General features: G+C 41.5%; 1 protein-coding gene across 1 annotated transcript; it reads left to right on the top strand.

Moving 5' to 3' along the window:
• CD226 (CD226 molecule) lies at positions 1-27,136 on the top strand. Its single transcript, XM_032222877.1, has 6 exons — positions 1-85; positions 464-808; positions 14,100-14,435; positions 22,018-22,105; positions 22,944-23,010; positions 26,343-27,136. Exons 1-6 carry the CDS (start codon positions 1-3, stop codon positions 26,454-26,456), a joined length of 1,035 nt encoding a protein of 344 aa, XP_032078768.1. The 3' UTR covers positions 26,457-27,136.
• Positions 27,137-27,570: the final 434 nt, after the last annotated feature.

The following is a 27,570-nucleotide window of genomic DNA, read 5'->3' on the forward strand; positions in this document are numbered from 1 at the left end:
ATGAAGCTCTCTCAGTCCTTTTTTGCTGTGCTGAAGATGAATTGCCTTGTGTTCTTGGTGATGGCTTTTCTACAGTCCTATCAAAGTAAGATTCATTTCTTAACTAAAACATTTCTTCCTTGTTGCTGTTTTGCCTTAAAAATCTATGAAGTTTTGAAGTAATTTATTCCAATAAAAGTAAGACCGCTGCTATTTGTTTCTAGTGTCGCAATCCTATGGATGTTTAACTCATTCGTGAATCTGACTATATTCAAAATGAATTGGATAATGGAGAAATTGTAGTCAATATTATAACCTCCTTGTAATATTATTAGTAATAACTTTGGAGATGGGTTTCCAGAGCTTGCTGTGCAACTATAAAGAGTTTGGGTTGAGGAAAAGACTTTGTTTGATCAGTGGCCACGTGTCAAATGGATATTTTTTGTGACTCACTTTTTAACAAAATAAAAATGTTTTGTTTTAGGCAATGTATCTTTAATGGCAGAGGGAAAACATGTGGATTCGATTGTGAGACTCTCCAGTACCATGGCTCTTAAATGTGTCTGCCCAATGAATGCATCTATTTCTCAGATGGTATGGGAGAAGGAAGAGAATCAAACAAAACAGCTCATTGCCGCTTTCAGGCTGCCTTATGATCTACATATAGAAAGCAACTATAAGGCCAGAGTCCTGGTCACTAATTTTACCTCAGACAATAAGACTTTGATTTTCAGCAACGCCACTGAGAAAGATGTTGGTTTTTACCTATGTTCCTTTCATACTTTTCCACATGGGATCTTGGAAAAGACAATACACGTTGTTCAATCTGGTAAGGTAAATCTATTTATTTTCATTTTATAAACTACTGGTAAATTCAAATTCTGGATATTTGCTTTCAGAGTGGAAAGGAAATCAAATTTCAGTGAAGATCAGAGGTCGGTTGCTCCCGGTTTTACTACCGGTTCACTTTGTGTGCACTTTGCATGTGCAGAACAATTTACAGTGAACTGCGCACATGCACGTGCCACTAAACAACATGCTGGCAACAGCAGCGGCGACCGAGGAACCAGTTCAGGGGCATGGCCAGCCTGGATTGCTGCTGGTTCTGCGACCCAGGCCAAAATACTCCTACCGGTTTGGCTGAACCAGGCCGAACTAGTAGCAACCCACCTCTGTTGAAGATGCTCTCAGATGAGTTTTTCCTACCTTCCCATTGATGTTACAGTGAGTTTCAGGCAGCTCCTTCCTCACCCAAAGCCACTGATAGTCGATATCTTCTAAAGGAGAAAGAACAGAGGTAGATTTTTAAAGCTGGGATGCTGCCAAGGAAAAAGAAGATCTTAGCTTTGTCTTCACATTCTTAATTAGTTAACTGACCAGGGATTAGACTAAGTAATATTCAATGTTACTTTTAACTCATTAGTTCTATCAAACAACAAGTGTAAATTTTGGAAAAGCATAACAAAACATCACCTGTCAGATACACTGTTCCTTTACATATATGGTCACCATCTCTGCCTGGGTTCACACCTAGTGCAAATAATAAGCATAGTTTATTTGGTTCGGTTTTGTGGGTCTTGGGAATGCCATGGTTTGCAAACTAGGTTTATTCATCATATTTTAAAAGTACCCCTCTCCCAGCAGAGGAAGACTTCATGACTTTATGACTTCATTCAGTGCGTGAATTCAGGCTACTGTGCTTTATTCTACAATGGTGGCATAGAATAAAACATAAAGCAGTCTCTTTCTTTTGCACACACCACATCCCCCCACTTTGGAGCCTTGCAACACTTATATGAAACAGGAAGAGATTATTTTACGGGAAAGAGAACACTGAAAGAAATGGAGGAAGCTATTCCTGGTTCACCTGCCCATCAGTTTTGTACTCTAAAACGAGTCCTTATTTCTTCACTGCATGGAATTCGGACTTCTTTTTTGCTAGGAAAAACATTCCTTTGCAACATCATTAAGAAAGGGAGGGAGAAGAAATTTGTGAGAAGAAGGTTCAAATGGAAAATTCAAGAGACTTTAACTCCCTGTTACGTGATTTTTTTTATTATAGAGTTTTTTTGTTTCTTCATTTTCATAACATATAATCACATGTATACTATTACATAGCCAACATCATATTGTATTATTAAATGTTTACATCAATTCATCTTACCATCAACTCCCAAAACAATTATTGGCTCTTCTGCTCTCCATACACCATATTTGTACCTTGTCCATCACTTTCTTCTCTCTCTCTCCTTCCCCTCTCTACTTCCTTTCTTCCCTCTGTCCTCCCTACTTCCCCTTCCTCTCTTCTTTTCCTGTCCCCCTTTCCACTCCTCATTTCTCTCCTCCTCTTCCCCCTTGCCCTCTCTCCTATCCCTCTCTTCTTCCCTTACCCTACTCTACTTCACAATCTTCATCTCATTTACTTGGTGTATTTTAGCTTCTAAGCGAGCTCCATTTTATGTTGATGGTATTTATAATTCCTTTTCAATATACATATTTAATTTTAACATGTATTCTCCTCCTTTAAAAAAAAATAGAACAAGAAAGTATACATATATAGTCATTGTGCTTTTAACACCCCACCCCCCAGCCTATTTTTGGTCAAGATGTAGACCTGGTTACAATTCCCAGCTATTCCCATCATTATCTTTATATAATTATACATCCTTACATGCCCCCAATTTGTGATTCTGTCTTTAAATCTCAATAGTTTCCCATTGTAGGTTTATTTCATGTTCCCTCTCCATTTTCCATATTTTGGATTAGATTACCCTTAATTGTCTATAAATGGCAATCCTTGCTGCTCAATGTTCATTACAATTCCCTTAATCCATTATATATAATAACAAGCAGTAAACATCTCACTTTATTGATCATCTTAAAAGTTCTATATATGTCCATGTTTCATATATTTTAACCCATTATGTGATCTTGAAAGGATTTTTCTGAGAAGAAAAAATCTTCTGCCTTTATACATAGTGGTAACAAAAACAAGAAAAGAAATGTTCTTTCTTCCATTCTTCCATTTTTTCCACTTCCTATAAATGTGCCTCTGCTTAAGTTACCTGTTTATTTATTTAAAAAAAATAAAAATTGTGCCTTATGTTTTCACGGCACTTGCAATATTTTCTATCGCCTTCAACCAAAAATGTCATATTAAAACTATATTAATTTTCCTCTTTAGCAATGAACAATTTTGCACTTAAATCTATTGCTGGTGGGTTTAGAGAATGAGTCAAAAGCTCTTGAGATGTACTTTTCGCAGGTACATCTTTATCTAAAAAGAAAAGGTACCAAAGGAATCATTGCTTTTCTTTATAGATGCTGTAGATTATTGTACTCACTACTGTTTATTCCATCCATTGTTAGAAGCCTTTAATTTTGGAAGCTGCCATTGTATGCACATTGAAGTAGAAGACTGTATCCCTGGCACCCTTTTATTCATGAACCTTCTCCCAGCTGAAATTTTAATTGCTGCTCGGTTGGGACTTTGATTATGCTAATATCTCATTCAATGTTTCTCAACTTCAACAACTTTAAGAAGTGTGAACCTCAACTCCCAGAATTCCCTGGCCTGCATTGCCAGTTGGGGAATTCTGGGAGTTGGAAGTCCACACATCTTCAAACTGCCAAGATTCAGAAACAGTGTTCTGGTTCCTTGCCCATTCAGAATACCCTCCTGAGATGTGAATTTTAATTCTCAAAATTCCCCAAATAGCCATATAGAATAGAATAGAATAGAACAGAACAGAACAGAATTCTTTATTGGCCAAGTGTGGTTGGACACACAAGGAATTTGTCTTTGGTGCATATGCTCAGTGTACATAAAGAAAAATAAAATACATTCATCAAGAATCATAAGATACAACACTTAATGATAGTCATAGATTACTAATAAGCAATCAAATTGCTCTAGGAAACAAAACAATATAAATTATAAAGATACAAGCAACATGGTTATAGTCATAAGAGGGAAGAGATAGATACTAGGAAGGATGAGAAGAAGAATAGTAATACAGTCTTAGTAAATAATTTGACAGTGTTGTGGGAATTAGTTGTTTAGCAGAGTGATGGCATTTGGGAAAAAGCTGTCCTTGTGTCTAATTGTTCTGGTGTGCAGTGCCCTATAGTGTCGTTTTGAGAGTAGAAGTTGAAACAATTTATGTCCAGGATGTGAGGGGTCTGTAGATATTTTCACAGCCCTCTTTTTGACTCGTGCAGTATACACTCCTCAATGGAAGGAAGGTTGGTAGCCATTTTACAGAGAATACTCAGACTAGGGATGGCTATTTTAGAGTCCCCAGTTTAAATTCTGAACAAATGCTAATGAAGAATAAAATAGGAAGGTTCAGGCTTAGAAAGTCCTCTATGCCAGCAAGAAGGATAAAATATAATTAGAAGTACAATTTCTGAAATTGATGAGGAACTAGACATTTGCCTTCTATAGTAAGGTGACCAGACGTCCCGCTTTTGGCGGGACACACCCGCCTTCCAACGCATTTTCCCGCGTCCCGCCCGCCTTTTTAAAAAGCACGCTTTTTTTGGCGCTCGCAGCTCCCGCCCATCAGCTGCTAGCTTGCTGGGCTGGCTCATCGTTCTGTTCTCTATCCTACCTCCTACCTACAAATTTAAGCCAGCCCAGCCTGCCGCTCACAGATTGGATTGGCCTGGACTCCAGCCAATCAGTGAGCTGGCTGGGATGGAAAACGCGGCATGCTTAAAGTTTTCCATCCCAGCCAGCTCACTGATTGGCTGGAGTCCGCTTAGCATGCAGCATGAGTCCCCCGCCCATCCGTTGCCGCTCGCATGGGCGGGGTAGCGTAGCGAGTGAGCGGGGAGCGAGCTCGCCTTTCCAGCTCCACTTCCGGACAAGCTGTGGAAAAACCTCTGCGAAAAGTGCCATCTGGGGCCACCGCTTCTTCTCCGAACTCAGAGTAAGTGACGGGTGGGGCGAGTGAGGGGGGGGGTGGCGGGATCGCCACCCGCTGCACTGCAGTTGACTCACCCCGGGCCGGGCGGGCTGGGAGGCTCTGGGCGTCCGGGCGGGAAGAGCACAGAGAAAGGCAGAGCGGCGCTCGACGCGACTCTGCTATTTCTGCTGGAGGAGTCCCTAGATAGGGAAGGCGGGTGGCGAGGCAGAGCAAGGGAGCGCAAATGGCGGATCCCGGGCTCATATGCAGAGGGAGCTCTCCAGGCACAGGAGCGCTGGAAAAGTGCTCCACTCATGCACCCACCGGGACGGAGCACGCTCGCTCCAGCCCTGCCTGCCAGCATGAGTTTGAAGGGCTGGCTTGCCGCTTGCCTTCCACTTCGGCCCGCGCGGAAGGCAATCCAGCCCTTTCAAAGTCATGCCGGCAGTTTAGAACTCACCCGCCATTCAGCGAAAGATGTTTTGCTGAATGGCGGCCGAGGGGCACGCTAAAGTGCCAGCATGAGTTTGAAGGGCTGGCTTGCCGCTTGCCTTCCACGTCGGCCCGCGCGGAAGGCAATCCAGCCCTTTCAAAGTCATGCCGGCAGTTTAGAACTCGCCCGCCATTCAGCGAAACATCTTTCGCTGAATGGCAGCCGAGGGGCACGCTAAACTGCCAGCATGAGTTTGAAGGGCTGGCTTGCCTTCCATGTCGGCCCGCGTGGAAGGAAAGCCGCACTTCAAAGTCATGCCGGCAGTGGGAAGCCTTTGCTGGCCCAATACCAGCTCTGAAGTTGCTTTCCTTTCTACTAAAGCCCCTGCTCAGCAAAGCAAGTCCGGGGAAGTCCTTTGAGCCGGCTAGAAAAGGTCTGCCGCGAACTGGGAAGCTGACGCACCCCCCTCCTCTCTGCCCCCCCTCTGCAACCCCGGATACCCTCTGCCGCCGTGCCTGAAGCATGGGAGCGCTCACCAGCCGGCAGAACGCCGGAGTGGAAGAGGTGGATGTCCCGTCCAATTCCCTCTACAGATATCCCCCAAAATCTGGTAAGACGGAGCAAGCGGGGGGGGGATATGCGAGAGGTTTGCGGGGAGTCCCGCATGGCAGGGTTTTGCGCGCGCTCCATACTCTGAGTTGAGGGAATGGGAGCAGCGGCTGCAACCCCAGAGTTCGGCTAGGCGAGAACTTTAAGGCGAGCGGTGGGACGGACCCTTGCTGTCAATCTCCCCCCCCCTTGTGCCTTTTCGCAGCCGTCCCATCGTTCTCCCACCAGTGGGGCTGCTCCTGTGATGTGGTCGTCCCCCCCCCCCCCCCGTGGCTGCGAAGGAGTTTCCCGAGAGTTTTAGAGGGTCAGGAGTACGACCCTCATTGCAACGTCGCCATTTGCAAGCTCTGGCTGCTTGGGAGGATGGTTATTTATTTATTTTTTTCTTCTTGCTTCCGCTTTCTTGCCGGCTTGCAAGGATTGTGGTGGCGGCTTGGATGGAAATAGTGACATTCGTGGCATCGCACTTGGGGTTAAAAACTGCTTTTCGTTCGCGGCAGCAACTGCTCTTTGAGAATTCTTGCTTGAAAAAACAGGACTCCCTCACGCGGTCCTGAATTGAGGTCCATCTCCCTCCACCCCTAATTAAAAAGCCCCTGGTAAATTCTTGCCTGTCCTGTGCCACTTGGCATGCCTGCCTGTTTAGTTGTTACTGCGCTGATTGAATTCTAAAATACCCCATCAATCTTCCGATGTAACATTTAACCATCCCCGCTGCTAATGAGAGTTCGCCCCTTCGCCCGCTGAGTTGGAGTCGGCGATGGGACGCGCGGGGTCGGTCGGTGGCTCTCTCGCTCGCTCCTCCCGCCGCGGCGCCAGCAGCAATGGGATATGCTTGGGGAAGGGACAGCCAGAACCACCTGCCCGGATTTGTGCTCCAGCCGTCGCCACCGCTTCTGCTGCTGGTGAGCACGCGAAAGGAGAAAAAAGGAAAGGGCGACGGCTCCAGGACACAGCGACCCGTGGGAGCGCCGGAGGAACCGGGGGATGTTATAGCTGCTTTTCGCTTCTCCGCCTTTTCCTGGGGATCGTGGAGGAATCTTGGTCTGGCATCATTGAGGAGAACCTGCCGCGCGCCTGTTTCGAGGCTCATCACTAGCAAATACCCACCGCTAGAAGATGGGGAGGGTAACCTGGGTCTTCTCGGGCTAGCCGCCGGTTGGGGTGGCTGTCAAGGCGCTGAAAGGAAGGAGCTGCAGCCGAAGGGAGAGACGCTCGCCCCCGTGTTCAGCAAAGCAAGCCCGCTGGCGGCGCCTGTGCTGTGGTGGGAAGCGAACTGCGGGTCCCCCCCTGCCGCCGCCGCCTTCTTTACCTCTGCCTCTTCCAGAGCCCGGGGTGGCTGTCAGGGCGCTGACGGTGGAGCGGACGCGGCCAGTTTGTTACTGCTTCCAGGATCGAGACCGACGAGGGAAGCGGCGGTGGCTGGCCCCAACAACAACACGGTGCGGTGGGAAGCGAGTCTGCAAGGCTTGGTTGCTTCCCATCCAGAGGTGGCGGCAAGAGCAGCGCGTTGTTGTTGTTGGGGCTAGCTACCTTCTCGTCCATGGCTGGACCTTCCGTTCTTCCTCCGCACCTCGTTACAGTCGCTGCTGACGTCCGCCGCCACCGCTTCCCTCGTCCGTCTCGATTGCTGGAAGCAGTAACAAACGGCGCGTCTGCTCCGCTGTCAGCGCCCTGACAGCCACCCCGGGCTCTGGAAGAGGCAGAGGTAAAGAAGGCGGCGGCGGCAGGGGGGGACCCGCAGTTCGCTTCCCACCACAGCACAGGCGCCGCCAGCGGGCTTGCTTTGCTGAACACGGGGGCGAGCGTCTCTCCCTTCGGCTGCAGCTCCTTCCTTTCAGTGCCTTGACAGCCACCCCAACCGGCGGCTACCGGGCCTCACTGGAGTCAATTGCAAAACCGCGTTCAGCGCTTTGAGGACCTGAGGCATCTTGGGAAATGCAGTTCCCTATCGGAAAGAATGGAGTAGCTGCGAATTTGTAACAACAGAAGATAATAACTTGGTGCTTCGCAGGTTACGAAATTTGCACACTGTTTTTTAAAAGTTAGATAAAGAAATTATGCTGTGAAAGCGACTAGAAAGCCTCCCCTTCCCTTCCTGTGTGCGAGAAAGGGAAGGAGAGGAAGGAAGGAGGGAGGGGGGAAGGAAAAAAGAAGAAGGGAGGGGGGAGAAGATGGAAGGAGAAAAGATGGATGGAAGGAGAAAGAATGGGAGGAGAAGGAGGAAGATGGAAGAAAAAAAGAAGAAAAAGAAGAAGGGAGGGAGAAAAGAGGGAAGGAGGTAGGAAGAAAAGGGGAAGAGAGGAAAAGAGCAGAAAGACAAAGAGGATGAAGTTGATAGGCAAGAGGAAAGAGGAAGGAAGGAAAAAAGAAAAAGGGAGGGAGAGAGGAAAGAAGAAAAGATGGAACTAGAAAGGAAAGAAGGGAGGGAGGAAAGGGGAAGACAGGGAAAGAGCAGAAAGACAGAGAAGGTGAAGGTAGATAGGCAGAAGGAAGGAAGAAGGAAGAAATAGGAAAGGAGGGAAGGAGGAAGGAACAGAAGCGAAGAGGAAGAGAGAAATGGAAAGAGCAAAAAGACAGAGAAGGTAGATAGGCAAAAGAAATGAAGCTGAAAGAATGGAAGGAGGAAGGAAGAGAAAAGGAGGAAGGGAGTGAGTGAGGAAAGAAGAGAGGATGGAAGGAGAAAGGAAGGAAGAGAGGGAAAGAGCAGAAGACGGATAAGGTGAAGGTAGATAAGCAAGAGGAATGAAGGAAGAAGTGAGGAGTCTCGAGGAGGGGGAAAACATTTAGTGACCAAAGTTACAATGGCATTGAAAAAAGTGACTGATGACCATTTTTCACACTTAGCGACCGTTGCGACCATTTTTCACACTTAGCGACCGTGGTCACGTGATCCTCATGGTCACGTGATCAAAATTTTGTTTGGCAACAGATTCGTATTTATGCTGGTTTCAGTGTCCTGGGGTGACCTTTTGACAAAAAAAAATTTTTTTAATCAAGCCCCCCCCCCCCCCCCCCCCGGTCAAAAGCGTCCCTCTTTTCCAATCTGAAAATCTGGTCACCTTATTCTATAGCTGATATCAAGGCTGAACCTAAATATTTGTAAGTTTGGCTGAGACAAGAAATAAGAGATTTAATTCAAATTATTTCATTTTTAAAAATCTGTGACCAGTAATTTGTTTCTAATGAATATACAACATTTTAGATAAATATTTTGAGTACATATTTGGTCCTTCTTATAACACTCCGGAACAACCAAAGATGTGTATGTGATAAAAGGAGCTTTTTTTTTGGAGACATTGATGTTCATCAGATAATTGTAAATCAGTAACTGTGACTACAGTTTTGACACAATTTTTAGCCCCTGTCTATTGTTGTCATTCATTGTAACATGAGTATACTTCAAGATTATCTGGAATAGCACAACATCAGAAATGTGAGGTTTCCTTTCCTCCACTTTTAAGAGTTCTTTGTTGCAACTCAGAAAGTACACTTTTCAGAAGATGTCAATCTTCTTGATCATCATTAGGAACAAGTTTTTCTTCCTTAATTCTGTTCTCACCACAGAACAAAGTTTCCTTAAGATCTTACCAAGAATCATAAATCCATGAAGTTTAATGACAAAAAACTATAAACTCTGAATTTCCCAATCTGGCTACTGAGTCACAGATTGTGCTACTGAACACAATCTATGGCTAATCCAACTAAGGATTATGGAAATTGATGAAACTATTTCTGGAGGTCACTAATAAGCCACCAAGCATAATTAGGCAATATGAAAATAGTTCTTAAAAGGGCTACTGAAAATTAAAGAGCAATATGGCCATATTTTTTCATGCATGGACATGTGTTATGTGATGGAAAATAATTTTAAACAACTATGGCTTATGTATCATGTGTCAACTCAAGTCTGTTACAATCAACCAAAAGGCAGTTTAAATTATAAAAACATGAGATGGTTGTAGGGCAGGAAGAAAACCAAAAGGCAAATCTGTAGCTTAAGAAGCCATAAATTTGAAAGTAGGCAGTTCAGGGAAAGGTAGCCATAAAACGATATGCATGCTTTCACATCAATGAAGGGGGTTGACATGATTCTTTTTTTCTATTGTAACTGTCTGCTGATGAAAAACAAGAGTAGATGAATAAAGTAAAAATACGTGCTTAGAATTGTGTTTCTTTATGGTAATTGTGTTTCAATTACCTCCAATAGACTGATTAGATCCCACAGACTAGGCCTCCTCCAAATTCCATCCGCCAGCCAATGCCGACTGGCGATTACCCGGAGGAGAGCCTTCTCTGTGGCTGCTCCGACCCTCTGGAACGAGCTCCCCGTGGAGATTTGAACCCTCACCACCCTCCAGGCCTTCCGCAAAGCCCTTAAAACCTGGCTGTTCCGACAGGCCTGGGGCTAAAGAGCTTTTGCCCCCCCCTCGAATGGTATGGTTGTTGTGTGCTTTTAAATTGTGTATTGTTCTGTTCATCTTTTTATCCCTTATCTGTACCCCCTTCCCTGACTTGGATTGTGAGCCGCCCTGAGTCCCCTCCGGGGAAAAGGGCGGCATATAAATGCAATAAATTCAATTCAATTTAATTCAATTCTTGTAAATATAAAAAATTGCAAGAAAGTCTAGGGAAAAAAAGCTGAAAGCTCCATTAGATCCACCAAACTTCTTTCTTAGAAGCACCCAATTTTCTTTGGCCCAAATCATTCTTTTAGACATTTTCTTCACTTCTGTTTTGCTAAAAGTGGAAATGTCTGACATGATTTACAGTCACACTAGGTAAATACGTTTTAAGAAATGTTTTTGTCCCACCAAAGTAAAGGACAAAACAGTCAGAAGGGCAGAGCTTTAACGATGCAGTTGCAGCTGTCAACTTGACTTTTTTTTTATTCCCCTGTCGACACCCCTGAGTGATCAAACACATTTAACTTCTTCTCCTGTAATAACACTTCTCATTTTAGAAAATAAAACAAAATGATTAATTTTTCCTCTGCTTTTATTTATTGTATAAATTATGTCCAACAGCCAAAAGTAAACAGCCCAACCAAAGAACTTCTAAGACATCCCCACCAAAAATGACAGGGCAAGCCACTAGAACAGTGGTTCCCAAACTTTTTCAGTCCACCGCCTCCTTGGTGCTACAAACTGATCCTCAGTGCCCCCCACCCAGTGGTGGAATTCAATTTTTTTTTACTACCGGTTCTGTGGGCGTGGCTTGGTGGGCGTGGCTGTGGGTTATGTGACTGGGCAGTTTGCATGACGGAAGGAAGATAGTAATAGTAAAATTCAAAACTGTAACAATTAATTGCACATTTATTCAAAATCCAATTTAAAAACATTTTTAGTTAATGTTAATTCAACAAAATTATTGAACATGATCCAGTGATACCAGGTTTTCAAAGTCTGAGAGTCATTTATCAAGAACCTTAGTAACTAGTAACTTAGTAAACTCAGTAAAATTTAGTAATTACTTCACTGTCCAGTAAATTCTGTGTAATACAGTACATGCCTGATCATTCACACATACACTGCTGCCTTTTGTTTTTTTCAAAATAACAGGATGGGGTAGGGGTAGAGAAGGAAGAAGGCTTTGTTCTGTGGTATCTGCCATTTCAGAAATACTCATTATACTGCTCCATTTGTATTTGTATTTGTATTTTATTGTCACTTATAGGCCGCCCTTTTCCCTGAGGGGACTCAGGGCGGCTTACAACTCATGGGAAGGGGGTGCAAGACAAAACGTAAAAATAATATGTGAATACAAATAATAATAGCAATAAAACACAACATTCATACAACATTCGGGTGGGGTGTATGAAGGTCTTATCCCCAGGCCTGACGGGATAGCCAGATCTTGAGGGCTGTGCGGAAGCTCTGGACTGTGGTGAGGGTGCGAATCTCTACGGGGAGATCGTTCCAAAGGGTCGGGGCTGCTACTGAGAAGGCTCTCCTCCGCGTAGTCGCCAGTCGGCACTGACTGGCGGATGGAACTCGGAGGAGGCCCACTCTGTGCGATCTGATGGGACGAAGGGAGGTGATCGGCAGAAGGCGGTCTCTCAAGTACTCAGATCCACTACCATGAAGGGCTTTATGGGTGGTAAGTAGCACCTTGAAGCGCACCCGGAGATCAACAGGTAGCCAGCGCAGCTCGCGGAGGATAGGTGTTATGTGGGCGTACCGCGGTGCGCCCACAATCACTTGCGCGGCCGCATTCTGGACTAGCTGAAGTCCATGTGATCAGTCTTTCCATATTCCTCAATATATTGGTGCCCAGCAGATGGTCAAAACCCTAGTAGTACTTATGGAGCTGTAGATGATACTGTGGCAAAATACAACCCTTGCAGCTCATGTATACTCATACTACATAAGAGTGATGCCATTATCCAGGTTTATCCGTGACAAAAGTCTCACTGTGTATAAATATCAAGATGGGAAGGGCACTTTATTTTAAAAAACTGCAGGGTTTTGACTCCATTTGGTTATAAAACATCTTGTTTGACATACTGGGAACATTTAGACAGCATTTTCTTCTAATATGGGATGTTGTTCTATCATAATTTTGTTTTGCTTTGCTTTTTCCTGTATGTGACAATATCCAACTTTAGACAGTAATTAGACCACTTTTTTATTTACTTTTTAAAAAACAGTATATGTTGGAAATGCTTATCCCTTTTCCACAATCTCCCCTATATTTCAGCCTTCAATGAGATTACTTTGCAACTCAAAGTTTGAGAAACCACCCCAAGTGCCCTTCCTCCCGCTCCTCGCTTTTTAAGGCCACCTCTACGAATGGAGCGAGGAGGCAGAGGGGGGCTAGCCTTCCCCCCCGCCGCATGTTTACCTGTGTTGTATTTCTAAGGTGGGAGGGGTTCTAAGAGTGGCGCATCCATGTGGAGCGGGTGCAAGAGGAATTGGGGAGTGGCTCCATTGCACAGGCACGCCACAGCACAATCCTTGCAGAGGCGGCTCGCAGCGCAGCCCTGGAAAGGGAGTCAGAAGTAAAGCCATTTATAAAAGCGCAAGAGGCAGGCAGGCAGGCAGGCAGGCAGGCAGGCAGGGGAGCGCTCTTGTGCAGTGACATCGGAGTTGCTGCAGGGCCAATTCCCAATCCCTGAAATGCAGGCCCAAGGACAGCCCCATTCAGTCCTGCATCTCTGCTCCGTGCACAGCACACACAGAGTTGTATCAGAGGAGAAATGCAGGCAAAAGGCTCTTCTCTTCTTTCTCTGGCCCCTCTTTGCCCCCCACCCAGCCTGACATGCTTGTGTGCCTCCTGAATGAGCGACCGAGTGAGCGAGCGAGCGAAAAATCCTTCCACTCTGTGGGACGTTAGACTGAATTTCACCCCTGCTGGAAGTGCTCAGTTGACTGGCAGCCAACAGAGCCCCAGGCAGAATTGCGCCCTGCGAGGGGGCCACCTCCAGCACTCCTCTGCCACCTCCCTTGCCTCTTAGCACCCCCTGCTACCCCCTTGCCTCTTAGCGCCCCCTTAGGTCATCCCACCGCCACCCCGGGGGCGGTACCGCCCACTTTGGGAACCACTGCACTAGAATATAAACTGAGAGCAAACCTCACTCCTTACTAGCACTGATGATGTTACCTAGTTTGGGCAATGAAATGTCTGCAAGGAAACAACGAAAGTCAGAGAGTACAATGGACCCCTCACTTCAACCCTGAGCTACAAATATTCTCTTTTATAAATTATGCCTTTCAATTATTAGGAACCTGGTATAATTATAATTAAAAATAATCATTAGCAGCATGTCATATAAAATAAAAAATAAAGATAACAGAGGTATAATAAATTGTAAGAGTCAAATCACAATGACAATCCATCATTTAGTTTCTAAAGCCCAAATTAGGAAACAATATTTTACTCAATATCTGAAATATAGTAAGGATCAAGTGGCATTTCTCAAAAATCTAATTGGTTCTCACCTTTCTGATCAATTGATGTTATAATCATGTAGAATATTGTAAATGGTGGTTTTAAATGTTACTTGTGTTTATTTTACTGCTTTATATTACTGTTTTTAATTCACTTGTCAGCTGTTTCCAGAGCTTCTAAAGCAGACAAGACATGTAACATTTTTGAACAGAAATACATTATGCATGACATTATCCCTATCTCTCCCACTTACTTTTATCATTTTTTTTTCAAAACAGGAGCATTTGAATTTTCAAACTTGTCAATTCATCATTTGATTACTAAACCAGGAGAAAATGTCACTTTTAAATATCCATTTAACTCTGATGTAGCAGTGAATCAAATGACATGGGAAAGAGTGCAACCCGACTGTATAGATCTTATAATCCAGTGTGCGGATTCTGAAATGCCAATCTATGGTTCGGATTATCAAAACCGTGTAGACTGTATCTCCGAAAGTTCAATTGTACTTTTGGATGTCACAGCTTCTGACTATGGAATGTATCGCTTTTCTTACGACAAGGTGAATGGAGAAAATGGAACTGGCTGGATAAAACTGTCCTCTAATAACTTTGGTAAGTTAAAGGAAAGCATATAACGATGATAATGATGGTGATGAGTCACATAGTCAACCAGATGTTTAGTCTGGATTTGGCATTTTTGTCCATCTATCGAGTCTTTCCCAATGTCCTGAGACAGGAGATGTTGTCATTTAATAATTTTAAAAGTATTGTTGCAGGATGTAAACTGTTCCTAGTAAAGCTGCATTTTGCAATCGACTGATTCTGATTTTGTCAATTCTGATGGTGTTCAAGTAGATGTTTTGGAATTGCACCCGAGGAACCTATTACTATTGGTCCTATCTTTGGTTTCATTTGCTACAGTCATTCTATCTGCAGGTCTTTATATATTTTGTGATTTTTTCCTCCTGTTCTTTCTCTTCTATGCTGCTGTCTCCAAACATAGAAATTAACCAGATTTTTTAATATTTCTTATCAACAGTTGTTAAGTCTGGGGTGTTGTGTGGCATGCAATTGTTTGAATTCTAAAGTCCCAGAGCACTTTAGCTGCTTCATGTTCTTATTACTTTGTCTCTTTTGTGGTCCTACCAGTTCTTGCTTTTGGGCAAGTGGTATTTCTTGCAGATCTTCCAATGCACCATTGTTGCTACTTTGTCATGCCGTTGTTTGTAGTCAGTCTGTGTGATCTTCTTGCAGCAACTAACTAGGTGGTCCACTTTTTCTTCAGCTTCTTTGCAGAGGTGGCATTTGCTGTCTATAGCTGTCTTTTCAGTTCTGGCATTGTAGGTGTTTGTTCTTGCGGCTTGGTCTTGTGCAGCCATTTAGTTTGACACTTCTCACCTTTGCAATATTTATTTCTTAACACCTTTGCAACATTTCCTTTCCTGCCTACTTTTTAACCATTCAGTCGAAGATAATGTGTTCAACTTGCCCTTTCGTTTTTCAGATGTTTACCAGTCACATATATTTATTTAAGAGCAATGTAAGGAGTGTGCGCGCGCGCACACACACACACATTATATATGTAATGTAATATATATATAAAAAATTATTATAAATAGGAATCCTAAGTTCTTGGGAACAACTCAATATGTATGACGGCCAACTCCAGCTAAAGAACCGCTGGTTGTGAGACCAAACTAAAGACCAAACTGGCCTACAAGAAAGAGCAAATGAAGAATAGAAAGGAGACTTAGCAAAGCAAAGTCTTACATGGCCAATGCATTAAAAATGCAGCAGGCAAAACAGATAACGAAACCTGGCAATAATTAAGAGCAAGAAAATTGAAAAGACTAAACTAAAGTGTCAAACTAAATAAAAACATATTACTGTATCCTACTGGGGAAAAAAAACCCACCACGTTAAGCAATGAAGACTAAAGAACCAGATCTGTGTCCTAGAATAACACAGAAGACCACAAGTCAAACTGATGGAAATTCCCATTAAAAAAAGAGAACAAAATCCCTTTTGCATTTGTAGAGCACTGTCTTTTGAATCTTAGACATCATATTAAGAAAAGGCCAAAATGGTTACATCCATGTTTAATTTGTTCATAGAAATAAACTTCTCATGGCTCTCCTGGGTCAGGTAACAATTTGCTTAATATATATTAAAAAAAATTACGACAATACCTTCTATCACAGTCTATTCAGAGGGTATTGTTTTGATGCCACTTGGACACATTTTCCAAAACATCAGGTAGAGGTTTTTCATTGCTATGATTCTTTCCGATTACCAGCAGATGCCACAAACTGAACACATTGCAAAGCTCAGTCTGAATTCTGGCTCAGACCCAAGAATGCATCCAACAATCAGGAAAATATATCTTCCCTTCTTCCGGCTTACGAGTTTAAGCTCTTTTTTACAAGATCTCTTTGCAAGAATATATCCCTATTTTTGCTGCCCCTCTATTGATTTCCCTTTAGAAATGTTCCCATTGAAGCTGAATGGACAACTTTAAACCTGAGGTCCAGGTATCTTGTTCACAGAGCTGACGTGATAACAGACTGATCCTTCTCCACTCTTCTATATCTTCTTCTGTCCTTCTAGCTTTCTTTCACTTTTCTTGTTTGTATTTACCCTCATTTCTGCTTCTACATGTTTCCCAGCAGTTTTGGCAAAAGAGGAAAATTGCTAGCTAGCCAAAGTTGATAAGAAAGTAATCAAGAGAAATAATGCATTCCCCAGGATAGAATAGAATAACAGAGTTGGAAGAGACCTTGGAGGTCTTCTGGTCCAACCCTCTGCCTAGGCAGGAAATCCTACACCACTTCAGACAAATGGTTATCCAACATCTTCTTAAAAACGTCCAGTGTTGGAGCATTCACAACTTCTAGAGGCAAGTTGTTCCACTGATTAATTGTTCTGACTTCAGGAAATTTCTCCTCAGTTCTAAGTTGTTTTTCTCCTTGATTAGTTTCCACCCATTGTTTCATGTCCTACCCTCAGGTACTTTGGAGAATAGTTTGACTCCCTCGTCTTTGTGGCAACCCTTGAGATATTGGAACACTGCTATCATGTCTCCCCTAGTCCTCCTTTTCATTAAACTAGACATACCCAGTTCCTGCAACCGTTTTTCATATGTTTTAGTCTCTAGTCCCCTAATCATCTTTGTTGCTCTTCTCTGCACTCTTTCTAGAGTCTCCACATCTTTTTTCATTGTGGCGACCAAAACTGATACAGTATTCCAAGTGTGGCCTTACCAAGGCATTATAAAGTGGTATTAACACTTCACATGATCTTGAGTCTATCCCTCTGTTTATGTAGCCTAGAACTGTGTTGGCTTTTTTGGCAGTTGCTGTACACTGCTGGCTCATATTTAAATGGTTGTCCACTAGGATTCCAAGATCCTTCTCACAGTTACTACTATTGAACAAGGTACCATATACTGTATATTTTGTTTTTCTTGCCTAAATGTAGAACCTTATTTTTTTTCACCACTGAATTTCATTTTCTTAGATAGTGTACAGAAGATAGTCCTTCTGTATCTTAACAAACGTGAACATTAGAAGCTATCTAAAAAAATGAAATTCAATGGTGAAAAAAATAAGGTTCTATCTTTAGGATCGAGAAAAGATACCGAAAACTTTGTGCAGAAAACCAAATGAATATGAACCTAGCAATTTAAATATTAGTAGCAATAGTAGACATTGACAATAAAGCCATAGGTCCCTCATAAGTATTTTTGTTTATTGAGCCACAAAATGTTTGTTTGTTTTAAAAATCAGAATGCATTCCAATCAGAATGGAATGGCTGGTACAGAAAATTGAGGCAGAGGCCTCTTTTCACAGGCTGCTCCTTTGCAACTCTGATGCTTTTTCCCTATCGTCAGCCACAGCCATTCTTCGATGTGGCTTTTTTCATTTTTTACATGCCTCATTTATCACTTTAATAGAATCAGTTTCATTGTTTGCCAGCAGTGACCTTTTGGAGTTTTTTTGCTCTCTGCTTGGATTTTGGGACTTTTGTTTGCTACCTGTGCTGCCGATCCTGATTCCAGACAATATGACTGCTAATCCTCAAACCTGCAAAGTCAATTAATAGCATTAAAAAAAAAATTAAAGCAGCCTTAGCTGGTTCAGGAACGCCAGTGTTGTTGTTCCTGAGCAAATGACATAGCAAAGGGCCAGATTTCCAAAAGGAATCTTGGCTACTTGAAAGTGGTGTCACTGGATGCATCTCTTTTTTACAAGAAAAACGCAGGAGAGGAAATCACACAGAGGTGGACCTGATGGTGCTTAAGCACTCCACACCTTTGCTTCGTCTTCCACAAGGCTCAGTGCTGTCACAGACCTGTTCTTACACTTTGTGTGCTTAGCAAACATTGCAAACCTTTTAGTAGCGAAGCACCTAACAAGCGGCTCTACCGTCTACCTGCTTGTTTGGATTGAGCGTGTTGGAATTGACAAGCTGTCAGTGTTTCTTTTAGAGAACTGCAGTCGAGGGGCAGTGAAGGTTGAAATCACCCACCTACATGTTTCTAGGGCTAAACTTCAAAGCAGGCTTAATAAGTATTTCCTCTCCTTGGAGATGGGAGGGTTGTCAGAACATGTGATTTGTCTCTGCTGTCCACATCTTGCTTCTAGGAAATAGGCTGATACATTAAAACTGGTGGAAGTTTATGCCTGACTTGAAATCCTGAGAAAAAAAGAAAAGAAAAAGAAACAGACCGTTTTTGTTTGCATCTCAGTCACTACAAAGAAATAAAGAACACCCAGGCATTAGTTCTTATTTGGAATAATTTGAGATTCTGAATTAAATAAAATAAATAAGGACTACAAAACCATGATCATTCTGAAACTATATTACCTCATCAGCTCTTATTAGCCAAATAACAGAGAGCTGGCAGATTTCTGAATGCTCCTGATATGCAGTCCAAGTTGTATTGTGTTATTGGCTTTGGGTCAAAACTGACCATTTTATTTGCAGAGTTTGGTTGTGGGGAAGGTTGAAACCATTTTTTGTATACCATGTCTTCATTCCAAATCATGGATGCTCCAGAACAGTGGTGAAGATACTTTGATAAATTTCAATTGACTGGTGAACTTAAGCGAACTCTCTGTAATGATTGAAGGGTTAAGGGTATGAAGGACTCTGAAGAAGATACCATACATAGGGTTAGGTACTATCCAGCCCTAACCTTGTGAATTCAGGCCAGGTGATCAGTCAGCCAATCTTCTTCCTCCATACCAATTCTGAAGAAGTGCTTTGAAAACTGGAGGTGTGACAGAAAAGATGTCATCCAGCTTAACAAAGTGCTTTTTAATTAATTAGCACCTGGACCAATCTCAAAGTTATCCCTATCTTGGAAGGTCATTTGAAAACCCTGGACTGTACAGTTTTAGGCAGGGAGGTCGTGGAATAAGACAAGAGGGGGCTGGAATTTGAAGTCCCCAATAGCACTTAAATTTGTCTAAGATTTGTTGCATTTTTGAAGGGGACACCTAGGGCCAGAACCACTAATAAAACGCACATTCTATCTTCATCCTATCTTCATTCTTCTGAAATGATTCTGTGGATCAGGACATCTCAACCTTCGTTTTAGATCCATGCATCTCAAAGCTACCAAGGTTAAGAGACATTGTTGTAGATTCTTCTGCCTAGATCTGTGATGGCAAACATATGGCACGCGTGCCAGAAGCGGTACACAGAGCCATCACTCCAGGCATGTGAGCTGTCACCAATTGCTCTTCCGGGTTCTGGTGCATCAGCCAGCTGGTCTTCATGCATGCGGGAGCACCAGAAGATCATCTTCCCAGCATGTCCATGCGCACCAGGTGGCTGCTGTTCTGATTTCCGGCATGTGTGCAGGCGCACAGGCACCCTCCCGTTTTGGCACTTGGTGCTGAAAAGGTTCACCAATACTGGCCTAGATTAAGTGAAGGACATTGTTTAGTTGTGGTAGACTTAACAAGAACCGTGGTGGCACAGAGATTAGAATGCAGTCCTGCAGGCTACTTCTGCTGACTGCCGGCTGTCTGCACTTTGGCAGTTCGAATCTCACCTGGTTAAGGTTGACTGAGACTTCCAACCTTCTGAGGGGTGTGTGTGTAAAATGAGGACCCAGATTGTTGGGGGAAAATATGCTGACTCTGCAAACCACTTAGAGATGGCTGTAAAGCACTGTGAAGTGTATAAGTGCTTTTGCTATTGCTATTAGATCTGCAAAACACAGGTAATCAGTACTTTATTATTTTTGAGACTCATTCATTGCAGCAAATATAGTCTCAAAAACAGATCGGGAAATATAACCTATTATAGGATTTTATAAGCAGCAATTCCCATCTGATTATAGTTATAACTCCATTAAATCACATTTTCATAGGCTGAGAAGTATGAGAGTGTGTTGGCTCTTTCAGCTTTTGAAGTCACACGTCAGTGACATGCTTTATTCCCAAGCATAGCTTTGAGAAATAGGCTGGAAACACAGTCTTTCAGTTTTATGCCTCAGACAGTAGCATAGAAAGTTAATAATCAGCTTTACCTGGTCTTTTTAGAAGATCAGTTTGATAAGGTTCTTCAAGACAATTGTTATCTTCCTCAGCCTTTGAGATTTGAATTTATATGGAATATAACATAAAGACTACCTTCACATAGGCTTTCTGTTTTTTTTTATTTAAAGAAACTAATCCTTTTAAAAGTGTCATAGATTCTCTAGGAGTTCTTATTATGCGATAGTATCTAAAGCCTGTCTTAACATAGTAAAGCAGAAATTTTACTATTCGCTAACAATACAAAAATGGAACATCCATAATATCCGATTCTCAGATAACTATCTTGGAAGGTTTCTTATTTGTGAAAGTCCTTGATACAGTGTTGGAAGCAAAGTCCCCACCCCTCTTAATGCCTCTTGAAATAAAACTTAAAGAACATGTTTTGAAAGCTATCTGTGATTGATAAACTGTCACTCATGGTAACTTCATATTGTAAGGTGGGGAAAAGGAACTGATGATTGTACAGAATTCCTTCCAATGGCCCATACTCTCTTAGCACTACAGGGAGCAACCTGAAGTTACATTTAGAGAGCCACAAGCTTCCACAGCTCTGCTGACCTCTAATGTTCTATGACAGTGCTTCTTAACTTGACAACTTTAAGATGTGTAGACTTCAATCACAGAATTCCCCAGCCAAGGCTTCTTAAAGTTGCCAAGATTGACAAAACTTTGGTCTAGGTTTATCAAATCCAATTACCTAATAGGAGCATGTGCCAGGAGCTGCCTATAGAAGCATATAATGATTCCTTATCAACAAAATACAATGCAGTTTTAATCTTTTCATTGTATTGGATGCCAACAAATTATTTCTCTTTGTACTTAGAATTCTTTGCCCACAAAAGTGCGCATAGTCAAGGCTATGGTTTTCCCAGTTGCAATGTATGGTTGTGAAAGTTAGACCATAAGAAACACTGAATGCCAAAGAATTGAGGCTTTTGAACTATGGTGCCGGATAAGACTCCTGTGGATCCCTTGGACTGCAAGGTGATCAGTTGACCGGTTGGTCAGTTCTAGGGGAGATCAACCCTGACTGCTCTTTAGAATGCCAGATCCTGAAGATGAAACCTAAATACTTTGGCAACCTAATGAGAAGGAAGGACTCACTGGAGAAGAATGCTGGGAAAGATTGAGGGCAAAAGAAAAAGGGACGACAGAGAATGAGGTGGCTGCATGGAGTCACCGAAGAAGTAGGCATGAACTTAAATGGACTCCAGAGGATGGGAGAGGACAGGAAGGCCTTGAGGAACACTGTCCATGGGGTCATGATGAGTTGGACACGACTTCGCAACTAACAACAACTTATAATTCATATACAGGAACTGATTCATGGAATGTCTTCTATAAGCACTACATGGCTGCAAACATGATACCATTTATGCTCAAAATAAAGTCAGCTAATGAGGATTAACTTGACATTCTAAATTGATTACAATTACAATGAGATAATTACAACAATCTCAGAAGAGAAGTAATTTTTCTGGATTCCATGCACTCTACTATGGTCTTCTTGTCCTTCTCATTCTCATATATTTAATACTTCCATATGCATAGTATAAGTTATTTGAAGTGTCTTCTGATGATGCATTGTTCAGAAAATCAACATTTCATCTTATTGATTATATTTACCGTATTTCCTTTTTAGAACCTTTATTTACTAAGCTGCATATAATTTTTATTGGAAGTGGTGCCTTTTTAATCCTGATTATTCTGATCATACTTATATACAGAAGGTAAGATATGATTCAATACTATAGCAGAATGCATCCAGTTTAATATGTTCCAAAAATTTGTATGCTGTCATGATATCTAAAGCTTTTTCTGTAGCTTTATCAAGTTAATGTTGTGCTGATCTTCATACAAGGAGAGAGGGTTAACTATGTGGTCTTTGCTGCAAGTTGTTACAGTTGGCATGGAAGCATTAAGGGGAACCTATCTTGCTGATTTCTGCCAAGGAAAAGAGTTTTTTCATGCCTCAGTCTGTAGCAATTGGTTGAAAATGTTCAATTACAAGGTAGTTAATGGACCTTTGCAAACACATAAAAATGTGGTTTTTGTTCCAGGCTTATCTCTTTCCGAATCTCATTCTGAATATCACTAAGAGTCTAAAATGGTTCTTGTATATTTTTATTAGAATGTTTCAATATAATAAAAAATACAAACCAAACCAAACAAAAGGAGATATAAAATAAGATAAAGAAAAAAGAAATAATAAAACCATGCTTTCCCTCTCTGTCAAGTAATTGTCCTCGCAATATTTTCCTCATTCTCGTCATCTGTTTTTAATCCTTGAATCCCCAAATCATCAATTAAGTGTTTTCTTACTTCACCAAAAAGTCCATATAAAATTTCCAGGTTTTTTTTTTAAATAAGAAGAATCTTTGTAGGAAAGTATGACATTCTTGATGGGAGGGAAACTACTGTGCCACATATTTCAGTTAAATTGATTTGCATAACATTTTATTCAGCTGCACATCCTGATTTAGTTGTGCAATTTAAAATAATTTAAGTTTTAATCATGATAAAAAGAATTAATAGTTAACAATCACCAAATTATTTTTGTTCATTTAGTTTTTGTGTCACCAAAAAGAGAAAAAGAATTAAGAAGATGAGAGACTACAAAGCTACTTGTAGACAGGTATGTGCAAATGGCAAATTGTTTTATTGGTGGATTTAAAAAAAAATCAATACTCTCACTGGGGTCAAAGGATCCAAACCATACAGAAACAGTATTTTTAATAATCGTACCAGTTACAATGACAAAATTCCAACAGTAGTACATGACTAAGGGAGTGTCTTATTAATCAGTGTTAATGAAGGAAAAATGGGTTAGATAAGTATATGGATTAGATCGGTACATATTACTGATTACATTAAGGCAAGGTTCTCTTGATGTTTTTTTCCCACGGTCTTCTGAAAAGATGACCTTGCTAAAGGGGTAAGGTTGAAATGTTCATGTGGTCCTTATATATCACATTTAGTAAACATCCCTTTTCTTTCTGAGATTCAGAGAATTCCATTAGTCCATTCTATTACATCAGGTGTGTGGATAAAGAGGGACTTCACAGGGGTATCCAACTTAGGATAGATTTTTGTGTCAGAAAAGTAGCTGTGCATTTTGGGTTCAAGAGGGTCTTCAATTAGTATCTCATTGGGGGAAGCATGTCTAGAGATACTTGTTGCAGGAAACAATGGCAAGAGTGGATATGCTTTCAATTTCTACTCCTGACAATCAGAAGTATCTGGATGACATCATGGATCAAGGTGGGCCTTGGCCTGGTCCAGCACAGTTGTTCTTGTGGTCTTAGGATAAGACTTTGTAAAACAAACAATTGCCTTGGCAAAACTCTGACACTCTTCAAACTGCTTTGGGGCAATTTACATAAGATGCTCACAAAGCACAAAGTCTTTATTTACTTATTTCTAGAATGGCATTATAACTGAGAATCTATAAGTCATACAAGAACATCATATATTCTATTCAGAATTATCTTGTTTCCCCATAATAGCCATTAGCTGAGCTGATTCTGTTTTATTCCTATTAGGTAACTAATATTCAGCTTTTCATGGTTTGCCAGCTTGGTAGCTTCACAACTCTACCAGCCTGAAAGGCTGAGGATTTGGCTTTCTTTGTTTAGCTTTCTTTGTTCCTTTTCTACGGAGGGGGAAAAAAAAAAGAAGAATCAGTTGCAACGGAATCTTTCTTCCATTCTTGGAGCAAAAAAAAATATTAAGTTGGATGATTTCCATGCACTGGCACAGCAATGATAATGCAGGACGCAGGCAGTAGAAGGGTGGCTTGATGAGATTAAGTTATTTTGAAAGAATATTTCCAATAGTTAAAAGCATGTTTGACAGCATTTTCATAGAAGATGTTGCATTTCAAAGAAGCAGGAAGAGACATATGGTTTATTTAGACAGATAGTCCTCACTGAACAACCCTCGTTCAGCAACTGGTCCTTGAAGTTGCAGACATTGCAACATTCCTGTAGTCACATTCATCACTACCCGTGTCTCCCTGAAAATAAGATTGGGTCTTATTTTCTTTTGGGCCCCAAAATAAGCATGAGGGCTTATTTTTGGTGTGACTTACCTCTTTTTCTATGAACAGGAGGTCCACTTCTTCTGCTTGCTCGTGGCATGGCAGGGGGCTACGTAGTGTGCCAGTCTGCTGCCACAAGGCAGAGGGGATGAAGCTGTCTCCCATGCCCCCGCACTGGTTTACTTCAGGGCCCCCACAGCCAGGACATCCATGCACCAATACCTTCTTCACCTCATGACCATGGCACCAGCTCACTGCTTGGCCTCCTGTTCCATTTTGGCCATGAGCAAGCAGACAAACTGAACTGGCAGCCACATGAGCTCCTGCTGCACATGGATGCTGGTGCTGCCGCTGCAAGGCAGGTATTAGGGTGTGGATGGTCAGGCTGCAGGGCCCTGAGTTAAGCAGGTGGAGGGAGCATGGGGCAGCTCCACCATCACCCCGCCTCATGGCCGCAGCACTGGGAGCAACCAGACAAAATGGGTGAGCAGGCGGCTGCACAGCCTCTTAAGTAGGGCTTATTTTGGGGGTAGGGCTTATATTAGGCATACATGTAAAACATGTGAGGGCTTACTTTTTTGAGTAAGCCTTTATCTTTGGGAAGACAGGGAATAGGAACTTGGTAACTGACCCACATTTCTTACCATCACAGTGCCTCCCATGATCATGATTTGTGACCTTCCCTGCTGGCTTCCTACAAATAAAATGAATGGGGAAGCCAGAAGGAAATCAAAGGCATGATCACATGAGATCTTTGCTTAGTGACCTGCATTGATTTGCTGAACAGCAACCAGGAATTGCTAGGTGTCACAGTCATGGGATATCACATTTTATGACTCTACCGAGTTGTTTTGGTGACTGAAATCTCAGTCCCAATTGCCATTGTTAAGTGCCTGTAGGCATATATATATATATATATATATACACACACACACATACATACACACACATACATACATACATACATACATACATACATACATATATACATATATACATATATACATATATACATATATACATATATACATATATACATATATACATATATACATATATACATATATACATATATACATATATACATATATATATATATATATATATATATATATATATATATATATATATATATATATATATATATTTGCTAATAACATATTTGAATGAGCATACAGGCTATGGATCACCAGCATTGTGGAATACCTCCACAATTGTGTGATTGCTTGTCTAGGCAAACCACATTTTTAAAATTCACCATAAATCTCATGCAGAAAGCTCTGGAATGAGACTGCTGAAATGTCATGACATTTTGTAGCCATTTTAATTCCAAAATACATTTATTTAATTTGTAACATAGGCAGGTACAAGATCTGGTATGTACTGGGAATATGTGCAAGCTACAGCATTTTAAGCCTTTTAAAAATTTCCTCCAACAATAAGAATTACGGTTAAGTCAACTTTTAATTTGTTGTGATGCTGCTCTGTGACTCTTCTGAGATTGAACTCAGGGAGTTCTACAGTTTTTTTTCTAAATAATACTCTTTATTTGAGTATGTGGTGTGGATTGGAAGGTTGGATAATTCTTAGAAATTATTTGGCTGGGGTAATGCATCAAGTTACATCACGTGATTGATTTGGTCTTGGTTTAATATGTTGTGTTAACTCAGCTAATTATGAATTATATAAACCTCAATTACACAAATTACGGCTTAGCAGTAGATGTGAATTAGTCTATACCTCAAGTAATTTTCTTTAATGCCTACCACATCTGCAATAACATAATGTGCATGTGTATTAATGTTTTGATCCTAACTCTTAAAAGTGCAACATGGAAAGTTTGCCTCCGTTGTGAGCATTTGTGTTTGAAGGACAGTCTTTTTTCACTATTTTTTCCCATTACTGTCTTCTTCTTCTTTCTTTTATAGTCCCAGCATCAGTACAAAAACTGGGCTGGCCAGCGCTCAGCAAATTCAAGTCAAAGTCCTACTGCAACAGAGGATCCAATCTATGCCAACTGGGAACAGGCTATGAAAAAGTGAACTTACTGCCTTTTATATCAATGAACTACCTCAACTCATCCCATTGATCTCTGGGATTAGTATCAGAATAGAGCAAGATAACCAATGGTTTTGTTTTTACCTAATAAATCAGGAAATTAAAAAAATAGATTTTCTTCTTCTTAGATGCATTGATTTGTAGTGGTATATCTGAATTTTCAAAAACACTGTTTTTGTATATGAGACAGAATGAAAACCTACTGTGCTAAACAGAACTGGCAGGACCCAGCCCTTCCGAAGTATGCTCAGGACATAGCATATGTTTTCACAGAATATAAACAATAGAGCTGGAAGGGACCTCAGAGGTCTTCTAGTCCAATCTGCTGCTCAAGTGGGAGATAGTGGCCTTCTTGAGTCTAAATATAATGCTTTTCCTCCTTTCCTAACCCTAACTGGTAAAATGCCACTTACAAATCTCTGCCATTTGCAAAGTGCAGTTCTCATAATTATTTTCTATAATTCACCCAGAAGGCAACCCAGAATGGATACAAGTTTGTCATAGTTTGTGCAGTATTCCTGGTGTACATATCTGCAAAACTTGGCTAGAGTCAGTAGGTATACAAACAAGCAATTTAGTTAAAAGAAATTCATACAGTGATGATGCAACTATTTGTGAATATTTTTGTTTTAACTTATATATTAATAAATGATTCTATGTAAGATCAATTGGCTATTACTTTAACATGGTGTAATTTTGTTTTCTCATTCATAGCATAACACTGAAACAAAAACTTACTTTTGTACAAAGGGAGCTTTCAAATAGGGGTGCTGTCAAATATATGATAACTTTGATTCAGCAGATCTGTCAACAAGATAATGTTATGTGAGAACCATGGTTGAAGTCTGTATCTGAGGGAAAGGAAGAGAAATCTCATCTCCAAAGATTTATGAGGGCAAATGACAAAGTTAATCAATATAAATACAATCCAGTCATTCTAGATAGTCAGGCAAAAGCCTGCAAAAATCAGGAAATTCATATAGATGACTCAATCAGGAGCAAGTTTCCCTTTCAGTTGGGCCTTAAAAGAAGATGGGGAAACCTCCAATTTGTGTTGGTTTTTGATGTTCTACCCTGAGATGACTTTTCTTCTTGGAT

The sequence above is a fragment of the Thamnophis elegans genome, chromosome 8, assembly GCF_009769535.1.
Source record: "Thamnophis elegans isolate rThaEle1 chromosome 8, rThaEle1.pri, whole genome shotgun sequence".
Classification (NCBI taxonomy): domain Eukaryota; kingdom Metazoa; phylum Chordata; class Lepidosauria; order Squamata; family Colubridae; genus Thamnophis; species Thamnophis elegans.